The sequence below is a fragment of the Dermochelys coriacea genome, chromosome 12, assembly GCF_009764565.3.
Source record: "Dermochelys coriacea isolate rDerCor1 chromosome 12, rDerCor1.pri.v4, whole genome shotgun sequence".
NCBI lineage: Eukaryota > Metazoa > Chordata > Testudines > Dermochelyidae > Dermochelys > Dermochelys coriacea.
Window position 1 is genome coordinate 26,159,434 of NC_050079.1, and position 13,821 is coordinate 26,173,254.

Genomic DNA, 13,821 nt, shown 5'->3' on the forward strand with positions numbered 1-13,821 from the left:
GGATCTCCCTGTGGACTCATAGAAATATTGAAATTAGAGCTGGAAAAAACCTATTAGTCCATCATGTCCAGCCTCTGCCAGTGCAGGATTTTAACTAGCACATTGCCATGCTTGGCATGTATGTCCCAGGCAATGGGGATCCCACTATTGATAGGTCCATCAATGAGTATTAGCCAGGATGGGCAGGAATGGCATCCCTAGCCTCTGTTTGCCAGAAGCTGGGAATGAGTGACAGGGCATGGATCACTTGATGATTACCTGTTCTCTTCATTCCCTCTGGGGCACTTGGCACTCTCCACTGTTGGAAGATAGGATACTGGGCTAGATGGACCTTTGGTCTGACCCAATAGGGCCATTCTTATGTTATTTCCCTTGTGAGACAATTCTATGATCTAACAGTCTTGTAGGACAGCTCTGCATTTATTCCTGTGGTCCTGTTGCCCCCCAGTCTATCCAGCATTTGGGAGGAGGCAGAAAAGCTGTTTTTCAAGCCACTTCCAGCACCACAGTAGAGTGCAGAGAAGCCATATTGCAACTCCCACTGGCCTGTCAGCATCAGTCTCTTCTTCCTCACATTGCTATCCCTGCAGTGAAGGAGAGTAAGGCGTGAAGAGTAAGACAGAGAAATACCTCTTGCCTTGGAGGGTCCCCAGCCTCTTTCCGTCTCTCTTCTTCTATCACCGTGGTCCTGCTTCTTGGGGCCTTGTAAGGAGTGACAAAAGGGGAGAAGAAAATTCCAGGAAAGTAGTGGAGGGGATGGTGGAGAGAATCCCATGGGAGTGAGGGAAAGAGAGGATGAAGGGGAATCCAAAAGAGGGGAGGGGAGAATCCCAGGGTAGAGTGGGGGGAAAATCCTGGGGGACAAGGGAAGGAACAAAGGTGGCAAAGAAGGAAATCCTAAGTGTGGAAATCCAAGGGGATCAAGGGAAGAAGACAGTTGGTGGATGGTGGTAGAGGGAGAGTCCTACAGAAGGTGAAATCCTGAAAGGACTAATAAATATAAGAGATTACACTGTATAGAAATGTGAATGAGAAAAAATGGTGAGAAGGCAGAGAACGAGTGAGAGATGGGAAGGGTAAGGAAAGGAAGGGACCAAAAAGCTAGAAAGAGGCAACTTCTAGGATAATTTTATTTTAAGTTCTGAATTTGATTATTGTTCCTTTGCAGACATTGGGGAAAACAGACTCTTTTGAGTAATAGTATTAATATTGCTAGTTGTCTACTCTGGTTACTGTAGTATATTAGTGCGGTTTCTTAGTTTCTACCTGCTTTCTTATTATTAATTATGGCTATTTTGTTGTGTTATTTTCTGCCCATGTTCATATTTCTGTAGTGAACTCTCAGTGAATTTTTGTAGGATCATTCCCTCTCTCCTCAATACATACTTTCTTGCCCCTTCCTCTGCATGGGATGGATACCTAAATGAAAGTTTGCCTGCTTTTTAGAAATCAAGCCTTCTATGGATCACACATCCGGTGTACACTCATTATCTCTTTTCACAAAAAAAAAAAAACCCAACAACTTTGGTATACAGGTGTTAAAAGTGAATGTGGGGAATTAGAAGGGGGATTGCCCAGCCTTCTCTGGCTACTGCTAAAACTTCACTAACTGCCAATGAAAACACAAATCTCTGGATGATAAAGATACATCAGAAGAGCAAATATTTGCTTTTGGAATATACCTGATGGTATCAATTGCAAATATATATTTTGCATAGGAGAAGTTGACCATGTAAGGGTTTTAGCCCCTCCACATTTGAATTCTCAGTTCAGTCACTCTGACAGTACTATCAATGTGCACACACTCTCTGAATATATAAGATTTTAGAAAATGTCTGCAACTAAATTTATATACCTTTATTTGGCAGATTATGTTGCATCTCTCTCCGCGGATATGACAGATATTTTGTGTACATTATAGAAAAAATAGAATGTGTCTCCGAGTGTTCTCTCTCCTAGGTCTGTACATAGACAGTGATTTTTGTGGCTGTGAAATCTACCCCTTGCCTTTGAACTGGGTTTCCCAATTTAAAATTTCACTTAAAAATCTTTCTAGCCCTCGCAGAAGATATTGCTGAAAATGTTCAGAGTACAAACTAATGCAGTGGTGTCTTCTTGAGTTTACGGACATTCTGTAACTGTACTTCTAAGAGGTTTAAACTGCCCTGTACATCTCAATGGATCAACTGTGAAACCTAAAGAAAACTGTGAAAATTTTCAACCTTGTTAAATATCACTGCTGATCAGCAGTAAAATATCCAATAAATCTGTTTATCCCACACAACTTAATTGCCTCTGATCCCTCCCGGGGTGCCAAAAGTCTCCTCCCAAATGGCTGTAATAGCCAACTGAGATTTATTGCACTATTATGTATTCCCAAACAAAATATTATGGCAAAATGAAAATTGAAAGTGTAGAGGGGACAGGACAAAATAAGTTGAATTTAGTAGCAAAGCAACACGTAGGCCACTATACTGACTTCATATATTTGTATTTATTTTTGTATTTAATACATGTACACTTAAATTGAAGTTTTAAATCTTTACTGAAGATAAGGGTGAGATTTTTCAAAACTGCCCAAAGGAAGTTAAGTACTTTCAGAGGATCTGGACCTCAGTTTCCACTGATTTTCCAGTTTTTCACTTTTTTTTGGGACAATCCCACTCTAAATCTTTAATCTTTTCAACTTAAATGATGTTAAAGTAAAACTGCCAGTTTGCTGTGCCAGACTATTGCAGAATTTAAGTTTAGCTTGTCACACAGGAGGGGAGGCTGGAAAAAAGAAAAAACACTGTGAGATGTTTTCCCATTTTTTAATCTACATTTCATTCTGATTTGTTTTCTGACCTGCCACACCACAGAATAGATAGCGCCTTGGTTATACTGCCATCTACTACCATAAATAGTTCCTCTTTTTCCTTCTTATTTACCCTTCGTAAATAATTGCAAACTGATCTCATAATCCTCCCCCTTCACCTCTTAGACAAGACAACCACTAAGGTCAAAATGCACAACAACCTGCTCAGAAAACTGGCCAGAACGACATGCGGCGCAACAGCCAAACGTTAATGCGCTTCAGCCTTGGCACTCTGTTATTCAGCGGCGGAGTACTGCGGACCAGTATGGGCTCGCTCATCTTGGACAAAGATGATCAATTTACAACTTAATTCCACCATGCGTATCATTTCAGGCACACTTAAATCTTCTCTACCTTGCTTAGCAGTTCTCTGCAATATTGCTCTGCCCAGTGTTCGCAGAGAGGAAAGTGTTGCAGAGCTCATGACGAAATTGCATGATATGCCGTATGTTCTGTTAATTAAAGACTTGTTTAATCCATCACATTGTCGTCTGCCCTCACATCGCCCACTGGGGATAAATTTACTGGGTGAAGGATTTATGGTAGAGGACACAAAATGAGTTTCATGGTTCGCAAAATAAGTGACAAATTATTACCTTGTCTTGGATCCCACTCAACGTCAACCCGGGTTTGATTTACACAAAGGCAATGAAGCCTTCTGAACCAGTTTTGTACCGGACGTGGAATTTGTACAGCAGCAGAATTTCGGTGGAATTTAGAGATAGTCCACTATGTCTATGTAGCAGCCGTGTTAGTCTGTATTCGCAAAAAGAAAAGGAGTACTTGTGGCACCTTAGAGACTAACAAATTAATTTGTTAGTCTCTAAGGTGCCACAAGTACTCCTTTTCTTTATGTCTATGTAGGCAGCCACAAACCACGACATATTGTTGAAGACTGCACATGACAGCTATCCTGGAGTTCTTCGTGCCTTGAACATCGTTGTTAAGAACAGTGTGGCTTGGCTTGACCAAATTGCATAAGCCAAATAAGAACAACAACCTTTTAGTAAAATAGGACATCACGGAACTAACAATTATTTTAGGCCCCAGTCCTGCAATGAATACTGTGTGAGTCCCACTCTCTTCACACAGTTCTCATTGTAGGATTGGGGTCTTAATTCTCTATAAATAAGTCCTTCCAGCTTCTTAATTCTTGTTACTCTTCTTCATATTCCTATTCACTAAGAAAGTATCTAGAACTGACCACACAATATTTCAGCTGTGGTCACCCCAGAGCTGTATAAAAAGCTTTCTTCCTTCATGTGACCCCTGCACATACAGTCTGTGATCCATTACTGTTTTGAGGTTTTGTTTGAAATATTAACATCACATCACTTTACAAAATAGTGTGTGATTTGCAGTCTGCTTTCCTATACAGAGGAAAGCTGGCCTGCTGTGTGGTGCAAGACAAAATGGGGGTCAGTGAGTGAGCTGAGTTTTTTTGCCCAGCTCTGCCAGGTGATTCCTCTCCTCTTTGGGAGGAGACTTTTGGCACCCCGGGAGGGATCAGAGGCAATGAAGTTGTGTGGGATAAACAGAGGTGTTGGATATTTTACTGATCAGCAGTGATATTTAACAGGGTTGAACATTTTCACAATTTTCTTTAGGTTCCAAAGTTGATCCATTGGGATGTACAGGGCAGTTTAAACCTCTTAGAAGTACAGTTACAGAATGTCCCTGAACTCAAGAAGGCACCACGGCATCATATCTTGGTTGCCCCATCTGTAGAAGTGGGATCGTCCCACCAGCTATCCTCGCAGAGACATTGAGGCTCTTGTGTCTGTGAAGTGCTTGGGGGTATGTGTGTGTGTGTGGGGGGGGGGGAGCACTAATGAAGGGCAGGGGCTTGTCTTCCCCCCAGGATCATCTTCCGCCTCCCGGGTTTCTCTCCTTTTCATCCACACCGGTGGCACGAATCCTTCTTCCCGGACGATACCGACGCGGACCCACATTTATTTTGCTTCTTTCTCGGCGCTGGCCTTAAGTGCCACCCCCAGGCTTGGTGCCATGTGCCCAGCCCTTGCTCGGGGGCGGGGGCCATACCTAACCCGGTTTCGGAGGAGGGGGCCGCCCCTCACGGCGGTGCCCGCGCTGCCGGCCCTTTCTCCGGGCAGGGGCTGTTCCCCACCCGGCCCGCGGCGCAGGTACCCGCTCCCGCTCGGGGCAGGCGCCCCCTGGCCCCGGCGCGCCTCAGGGCGGGCTCTCTCCGCCCTTTCCGCTCAGCGGCAGGGGGAGGAGCAGGCGGCGCTAGCAGCCGCCGCTTCTCCGGCCGGAGCTGCCCCTGCGTAGGACAACGAGGGGAGCCCCGCAGGGCAGCGCGCGCCCGGCCGGCCTAGGGAGCGCGGGGAGGCTCCCTCCAGCGAGGGCCTGGGGCGCTCCCGGCCCCGGCCCCGGCCCGAGCGGGGAGGCGGCTCCTCTCTCCAGAGCTGAACGCCGTCCCAGGGGATTGCGGTGCCCGAGGCGGGGTTCGGGGCGTCCCCTGGCGGGGCGCCGCGCCGCACCATGCTGCCCCCGCTCCCGCTGCGCCCGTCCGCCTAAGGGCAGGAAGCCCGCGCCAGCTGCCCGCGCTGCCATGCTGCCGGCGCTCCGCTAGGCGAGCCCGGCTCCCGCAGCGGCTCGGGACCTGGCGGGCAGGGATCGTTGCGCCTCCCTGGGCGGCGGCACCATGAGGAACGGCGAGGACCTGGAAGGCTTCGATGGCGAGGCGTCCAGCGCCTCCATGATCTCCGGGGCCAGCAGCCCCTACCAGCCCACCACCGAGCCCGTCAGCCAGCGCCCCGGGCTGGGCGGCCTCCGCTGCCACCTGGACTATCTGCGGGGCGCCTTCGGCAAGCTCAAGATCAGCGAGGTGGTAGGTACAGCGCCTCGGGCAGGGCGGGAGGGCAGTGGTCTCCGGATCCTGACCCCACGGGGGCATTGTCCCTCCCCGCCGCCTCCATCCGCCGTGGGGCGAGCGGGGTGTATACGCCGGGGCCCGGGTTACGGTCGGAGGAGTCAGTTTCTTGTTCCCTTCCCGGCCCCGAGCTGTCTCCAGTCCAGGCGGCTCCCAGGGGCAGGGGAGGGGAGGACGGGCTCTGCTGCGCTTCATGCCTCAGGGGAGAATTTAACCTCCCTGCCCTTCCTCCCGCCCTACTTCCACGCAAGCTTTCTGCTCGTATGGTCCGGCTGATAAGTACTAGCGCTGCCCCCTCCTTTAGCTCGTGTTAGTCTGGGAAGTTAAAGGAAACCTGTAACAAGCTGTTGTTGGGTGTTCTAAATCCCTTGGGGGTCGGTAATAAATTGCACCCCTCTTTTTCGTGGTGTGGGTTAGTTTTACTCTTGCTGATGGTCACTTGATGGTCTTATTTTTGAGAGAGACCTGGGATTTTTGATATATGGGGCAGCAGGTGAGGGGCAAGTTTGTGAGTCCCTTTTCTGCCTCCCGTAGATTCATCATCTGGTAACAATTCCACCCATTGTTTCTGGCTAGCTGAATCAAAGGTGTGTGTGAGAGGGTGTTTTTGATGTTTTATAAGTGTATTCACTAATTCCAGACTAGCTTGGATTCGCCTGTGTGTACGTGTGCTACTCAGTTGTTACTGTACTTTTGGTTGTCAAGATGTATAAACTCACAACATATCACTTTGCATGTTAGAGCTCCATAGAGTAGAGGTGGGACCCCAAGAATAGTGGTTCAGGTCAAGTGGAAGTGATGATATTAATGCTGTCATCTTTTGTATATTAGAAAATCTTATTAAAATGTGTTTAGGCCACAAACTCCATTTTTAAAACAATCTGTTTTCCTAAATGCCATTCAGATCCCATTTTTTCACTTTCCTAAATTGCTTGAGGGTGGATTCAGCACAAACTGTATGTGTACAGATTTGTTACCAGCCAGTACGTAGCATTTTATGTTGTTGCAAGTGTTTGTCTAATTTATGAAGGTAACAAGTTAAGCTGAAGTTTTTTAATTTAAGAAGAATATTATTTTTTATTTAAATATGACTGAAGAGAGGTGGGATTTGTACACCTGCATAACTGTACCATCCTGGTATCTCTTTCGTTGATTATTGAAGGAGTAACTTGTTGTACAGCTGACTGTGTAAAGGCCCAAATTTTGCTCTCTTATATGGCTTGTACTCCTACCTGACTTAAGGCAGCACTACAACTTGAACTCTAGTCAGCTCAAGAAATGAATTTCATAACCTTTAAGTTCTACATCTGCCTTTTAATCCCACTACTGAACTGTGTTTTATTTGATTTGCAGGACCAGATGGTGACTAATCAAGGATCAGTCACCCCTTGTGCTACACATTGTATAGACATACAGTAAAAGGACAAGGAGTACTTGTGGCACCTTAGAGACTAACAAATTTATTAGAGCATAAGCTTTCGTGAGCTACAGCTCACTTCATGCATCCGATGAAGTGAGCTGTAGCTCACGAAAGCTTATGCTCTAATAAATTTGTTAGTCTCTAAGGTGCCACAAGTACTCCTTTTCTTTTTGCGAATACAGACTAACACGGCTGCTACTCTGAAACCAGTAAAAGGACAGGCTCTGCTCAGACTTGACAGTCTACACAATCCTACACAGACTCCGTGTAAAGTTAGCACATGCATGAGTAGTTCCCTTGACTTTAGTGGAACTACTTGCAGCATATAAATTAAAGCATGTGCTTACATCTTTGCAGGATTGGGACTTTTGTTCTGGTAGAATTCAACAGGTAGAGGAAACAAACAGCAGGAGAAGAAAGGGGGGAAGGATAAAGTAACTGCACATCCAATAAATTGTACCAGTAAGAAGTTCTAATTCTTGTAGTTTTATACACTTTATTTTTTAACTGTTTTTCTCTCCTTGTTTGTTTGTGGAAGACGCACACAAGCAGAGGACACTAATGAAAGGTTGCATCTTGCAAACATACAGGTGAATAACTTCATTCATAGGAGTAGTTCCAATGGGCACTGCTTGCCTGAATACATCACTCACTTCTGTGCTTGCAGGTTCAGGCCCTAACTGACTGAAGTGGTGTCAAATGCATAAAGAAAACAAATTGAAGAAATAGAGAAATAATTTTCTAATTTCTCTTAGATAATGAACTTCATGTATTAACAATTGTTTGTTCAATATTTTTGAACAGAAGTGTGATTAAGATGATGGTGTCTCTTTCGTGATTTTCTAGGTGATGTCCAATTGTTTTTGTGTTTTGCGCAGACGCACGTGCATGGGATGCTACTGTTCGTCTTTTCCATCTGTTTTACTTCATTAGTGGGACTTATTTTGCCAGTTCTGTTTCTGATAATTGCAAATTTAAATTTAGAGATTTTTTTCCACAATCTTCTTGGAGATGCTACTCAACGAATTAGAAATTGCTTTTACAATTTCTTGTCACTGTTTGAGCAGTGCATCAGGGAAGAGATCTGTTTTGAAGTATATTTTCCTTCTTCCTTTCTCTCTTATCTCTCTGAGAGAGGAAGCACTTTAGTTGCTACTTGTGTAATTTGGAGTCCATACTGGCACGTTGTTGGCAGGAGGTTCAGAAATTATAGTATGCATATGAAATATAAAAACTTAATATAGCAGAGAGCTTATATTTTCAGGCTTAATTTAAAATATTCAGAGTATTTTTGCTTCAATGTCAGGCAGGTGTTAATTTTTCAAATCAGAGGTTTGAATTAAATGATTGTAAAATATGTTGATTCTAGAATACTTCTACAAATAGGTTACAAGATTGAATATTTGAATAAAGAAGAACACTTAATATATTGTCAGTCTCCCTTTTCAACTCTCACCTCCCCCTCAAATACATCATGTTCTGTAGGAGGTGGCCATGAGCATCTGAAGCCCCATGCCCTGTAAACACTGAAACACTGCTTAGCTTTACCACTGAAAATAGCCCTGTTGGAATTCATGGGACTAGTGATGTGTCTGTTGGTTTGGGACCTAAGAAACTGTCATCAGTGTGCAACATCCACCTGTTTTGAATTGGTAGATACAGAAGGGGTAGGGAAGGGGGGATTGGAAGAAGTGCTGGGGGTGGTATTTTCTAACACGCTGGAATAATCTTGTTGTTTCTCTGATCTACTATTTGCTCTTCCTGCAGTTACTGCAAAAGACTTTTTTTTTTAATTTTTTGGACAAGTCATTTTAAATATTTGAAATTTAAATGAAGATTTGAAGACTATAAATAGGTTTCTAAATTCTGATTTTGTTTGAAAGAGCAAGCCCCAGAGGTATAATCAGTATGTTTCATAAAAGAACTTTTAAAAAAAAATCCTAGTAGGAAAGAAATGGGAAGAACACATTGTACTTAAGTTACAAACGTAAGAGGTTTCTTATCTGCTTAGCAAATATTTTGCTTCATTTAGTCCATTGTTGAAGAAAAGATGTGTGTGGACTAACCTTAGTGGAACTAAAAAAATGCTTTGTGTGTTTTTGATAAACGTCATCTATTTGTCATGTACTGTGGGCCGGAATTTACCAAGACACACAGAGGTTGTTGACATGGGTCTGAAGCATATTGATGCTTTACCATGGCCTGGCATATTTGGCTTCTGGATATTTGCAAATAAAGAGAATTTATTTAATTCATATTAATAACTCAGAGACCCAGAGCAAACATGGGTTTTAACTCTTTGGCATTACTGTGAAATGTTTGCTCATCCTAATGTAAATTTTTGTTTGTCAAAAGAAAAGCAGGACAGGGAAAGGAAGGAAATGTGACTGAAGAAAATAGTACACATAGTTCTAGAACTTTATTCGCAAAAAGAAAAGGAGTACCCGTGGCACCTTAGAGACTAACAAATTTATTAGAGCATAAGCTTTCGTGAGCTACAGCTAAATTTGTTAGTCTCTAAGGTGCCACGGGTACTCCTTTTCTTTTTGCGAATGCAGACTAACACGGCTGCTACTCTAGAACTTTATTGTTTCTTCCTCAAAAGAAGAGGTCTTTATCGATTCAAAATATTGTTACATAATTGTATGTCATTGATGAAACAGGAGCGTGACATTTAAGGCAGGTAGAATATTTTAATTTTTTGTTAATCAGGGAATATTTTTAAGGTCTTATAACTTCTTAATCTTCAATTTAATACATCAGTGGAAATACCACAAACTGCTGTATTAATGGTGGATTTGGTGATGTGATTCATGTTTTATAACTTTTTCCTTACCCTGACCCTCCCTTCCCTTTCTCTCTCCCCCCCCCCCAAAAAAATAAAGGTTAGAATTATTGCAGTTTTGCTAGTTTCTAAATTGAGTGTATAACCACGGGAAATCTTATTTTGATACCATTGGCATTTTTATTGATGTTTAACTCTGATTAATCTGTTTAATCATGAATTACCTGTAAAACTAGAGAAAAAGTAAAAAAAAAAGCCAGATTGAAGATTAAAAAATTTAAACTCAAATTGATTCTTTAAAAGGTTTTTTTATATATAGAGAGAAATAAGTGTTAGGTTTTTCAGTCATATTTAACTAATTATAATTAACAATAATTCATTTCTATCATATTTAAATTCTCACAATTCCATACAAACAGGATTTAAACCCTATCCCCCCTCCAAAAAAGTCTCTCACAGATGGCTATATTATCCAAATTTTATCTTTTAATGTTCTTTTGTTTCTACACTAGTGTGAGAGCAAAGAGAACACCATCTCTCCCCCCCGCCCCCCCGAACATCACAATGTAAGTGAGTTGGAGGCGTTGGTCTGTGTAAGGAAGGAAATTTCAAGCAGAGAGAGCTGTAAGGAAGAATAGGTGAAGAAAGAGTGATAAATATGAAGGGAACAGTTAATTATGTGACCTTACAGAGAGGGAATGAAGAGGATGGCAGGTGCTGAGTTCTAGAGACCCTCGAAGTTAATGGAGGACAAAGAGTTTAAACTTGAAGTGAAAGGCAAGGAGAAGCCAGTCTAATTCTATGTGCTTATAACACGTTTTCCCTTCTGAGAAATTAAAATTCAGAAGAAAAAATAGTCATCCTTGGGGACTATTGCAGAAGTGTTTCTTAGTGGTTATTTTCAGTGCTTTCTCTGGTCTGCTTGAACATTTCTCAAGCAGTTGGGGATTTCCACTTTCCCTAGAGACTTTCACCATTGAACAGATCTCCCAATTAAGACATTTTTCGTTATGTGCAGCCTAAATTTCTTTTCCCGTCAGCCAAATACTGTAGTTGGTATGTTTGCACTATGGGGACTTCTTCAGTTTAGCTACATTGGTATAGTTATGTCAACGTAACTGAGTAGTGTAAATGCTGGCTACGCCAACAGAAGAGTTTTTCCATTGGTGTAGGAACACCATCTCCCTGAATGGTTGAAGCTACCTCAACTGAAGCACTTTTGTCAACATCAGAGCTATATCAGTGGGTGTAGTTTTACAGCAGTGCTGGAACTGAATGTGGCCACCAGAGCAGCATTATGGTCTTTGTTTCTTATGACTTGATGACTGTGAATTTTTATCTAAGTATTGAGAACCTGAATCCTCCTACTCCATCATATAATCTTGTGGTATCCCCATAACCTCTTTACCATTTACTAAAGGTAATTGCTATCTGAGAAATCAGTAATTACACTCTGGAGAAAAATGACTTTAATTTCTAAACAAAAGACAGGCGAGTCAGTAATTCACACCCTGATGCAGTGAGAGTGCCCTTCTCTTCAGGTGGATTTAAATTTTTTACAATGTTCTATCTTTGTTCCTGTTAGATCTACTTTATCTTAACCATTCTGCTGGCTGTTTAACGTAGGAGAGATTTGTTCCATGGGTTACCATTATTACCAATGCAGCCCAAGGCTATTTAGAAAGGAAAGTAATAAGAGGGGACATTATTTTATTTACTTTTATCATGATATAGAGAAGGTAAACTGGTATCTTCTGTTATCCCTGGCTCATAACACAAGAACAAGGGAACATTCAATTAAACTAGACAGTGGAAAATTCAAAAAACTCATAAAAGGAAATACTTTTTCACACCATCATGTAATTAGATTATGGAACTCATTGTCACAGGAAGTCACTGAGGACAAGAAACTAGCAATATTCAAAAAAAGATTGGACACTATATGGAGATCAAGAGTGTCTAGAGTTGTCATACATAATAATACAAATGTCGGAATGGTTATTAAACCTGATGAATCAGGGCTTAAATCAGTCTTTAATTATTAAAGATTATGATGAGGTCTAATGCAGGGGAAGATTATTCCACATTTGCCTACTATGGAGTTCTTATACCTTCCTCTGGAACATCTGATTCTACTATTGCAGATGCGATACTGGATTAGTTGGACCTTGGAGTTGACAGTTCTTGTATTCCTACTTTGTTTTTGCTTCTAATTTTAATTTATTTTCTTAGATATTACTTTAAATTTTCATAAGTAGAGCTTTTTACTCTATTTAGAGTGTAAGCTCTGTGGGCAGGAAATGTGTCATCTTACCTGTAAGGTGCCTAGTCTAGTTTTGGCACTGTAAAAATAGTAATGGTTCCCTAGAGCTGATATTTTATTGTTTAGTATAGGATATGCTCATCACTTATCCTAAATATTGGTTGCATTTGTGATGTCAGTCTTATAAATGGTCTCTTTGAGGTGAGATTTCAGTAGTCTTTTTTTAACAGATAAAATATCTCTGTTGTAAACACATTTAGTAATCCTACTGGGATAAATCACATCTCTTTCATTTCGCTGAAATTCTTTTGACAATTTCCCTTTTGGAAAAAATATTTTTAAGGTTTTGAGCCCACTTTAACATACAATAAGATTTTTATGTTCATATTTACCATAGAAGTTAGTCAAGGAGAAAGAGACAAAATAACACTCTTTACAAGTTTTTTTTATTTTTTGAAAAGCTCCTGATCGCAGCTAGAAAAGAGAAGCTTTTGGACAGGGGTGATCTCTGCATGCAGAAGAGTGATTGAGTCTCTCCTTCTGCTTTGCCAGACATTCTTGCCACCTAGCAACAATACAGAATAAATAATGTCAACCTATGGCTGTAAAATATTCTGTCTGTTTTTGGAATATGGTGATAGATACGCTCCAACCTACTGTATATAAAATGTCTGTCTAAGTTAACTGATAATTTTAAATCCTACGTCTCTGAAGAAATTCTTTTTTTTTGGCTGAGGTTGCTATTATATTTTTTTCTTATAAATAGATTTACCACTAGGATTAATGGATATTAGCATAGTGAAGAGTGTGGTTAAAGTGTGACTGTATTCTGAAAAGTTACTCTCTTGGTTCCCTTTGTAAGACTTCTGGTGGAAAAAATATTTTTTGTTGATGAGCCTTCTTAGTGATTTAGTTATATTTTGAGATCTCTCTCTCTATAAGGAAAAGGATTAGAGATTTATGGTAGGTTTTATGTCTCTTCTCCCCCCCACCCCTTTTTCTTCTCCATAGCAGCAAGTTGAATGTACAAGTCTACTCTTAATGTCATAGTTGTGTCCAATTCACTTCAAGTTTTCTTTATAAAAAGTCTCTAGCTTAGTCTTGGGTCTTAACTAATAATTTTGGGGTCAATAAAACTGGCTTTTATTTGTGGAGATAAAATTAGACATACAATGGAAACTCAGCTATATGGAGTTGCTGACACATCATAATAGCAGCCGTTGCAATTAAATTGTAACTGCACAGAGGATTGTACTTTCTTTTTTGATATTCTGATAATGAATCATTTTGAATTTTTTCGTATGGCAAGTGCAGGCAGTTGCTTCTAATGTTGCAATCTCCATCAATGGGTGGAGGTTAGGTTATTTCTGGTACTAATGCGGTACATAAGGTTTAATGTTTACTCTTCTTCCTTAGTGAAGGAGGTGAGTTAGTAATAATGAAGCATCTAGATGGACAAACTGTTTATATTTTCTTATACCTAGTGATGGTGGATGTACTTAAAAACAATAAATTACTATTACTCTGAAGTGATGATTGCTGCACTGGAAGAGCAGTAATCTCTCTGACAGCTACTTTATTCCATTTTACATACAAGTGTAAT

The 13,821-nt window shown here is 41.4% G+C and overlaps 1 protein-coding gene and 1 long non-coding RNA gene across 12 annotated transcripts in view; one reads left to right on the plus strand and one right to left on the minus strand.

Annotated features, from left to right (window-relative positions):
- Nucleotides 1-2,578: 2,578 nt before the first annotated feature.
- Nucleotides 2,579-3,592, minus strand: LOC122456360. The gene is made up of 2 exons (XR_006275249.1): nt 3,454-3,592; nt 2,579-2,772 (listed from the first exon to the last, which is right to left on the minus strand). It is a non-coding gene; the product is annotated as an uncharacterized LOC122456360 (long non-coding RNA).
- Nucleotides 3,593-4,883: 1,291 nt separating this feature from the next.
- The window catches only part of CMTM4 (CKLF like MARVEL transmembrane domain containing 4), a 96,966-nt gene continuing 88,028 nt past the window's right edge, over nt 4,884-13,821 (plus strand). For 6 of the 11 annotated variants that reach the window (XR_006275239.1, XR_006275240.1, XR_006275243.1 and 3 more), the window contains exon 1: nt 4,889-5,708. Coding sequence is in view for 3 of the 11 variants with exons in the window: in XM_038368543.2 (XP_038224471.1) it covers nt 5,523-5,708 (186 nt within the window). In the remaining 8 variants the exon portion in view is untranslated. Of the gene's footprint in view, nt 5,709-13,821 lie in introns of all 11 variants that reach the window. The other 5 variants (XR_006275237.1, XM_038368542.2, XR_006275246.1 and 2 more) reach the window with 4 other exon arrangements.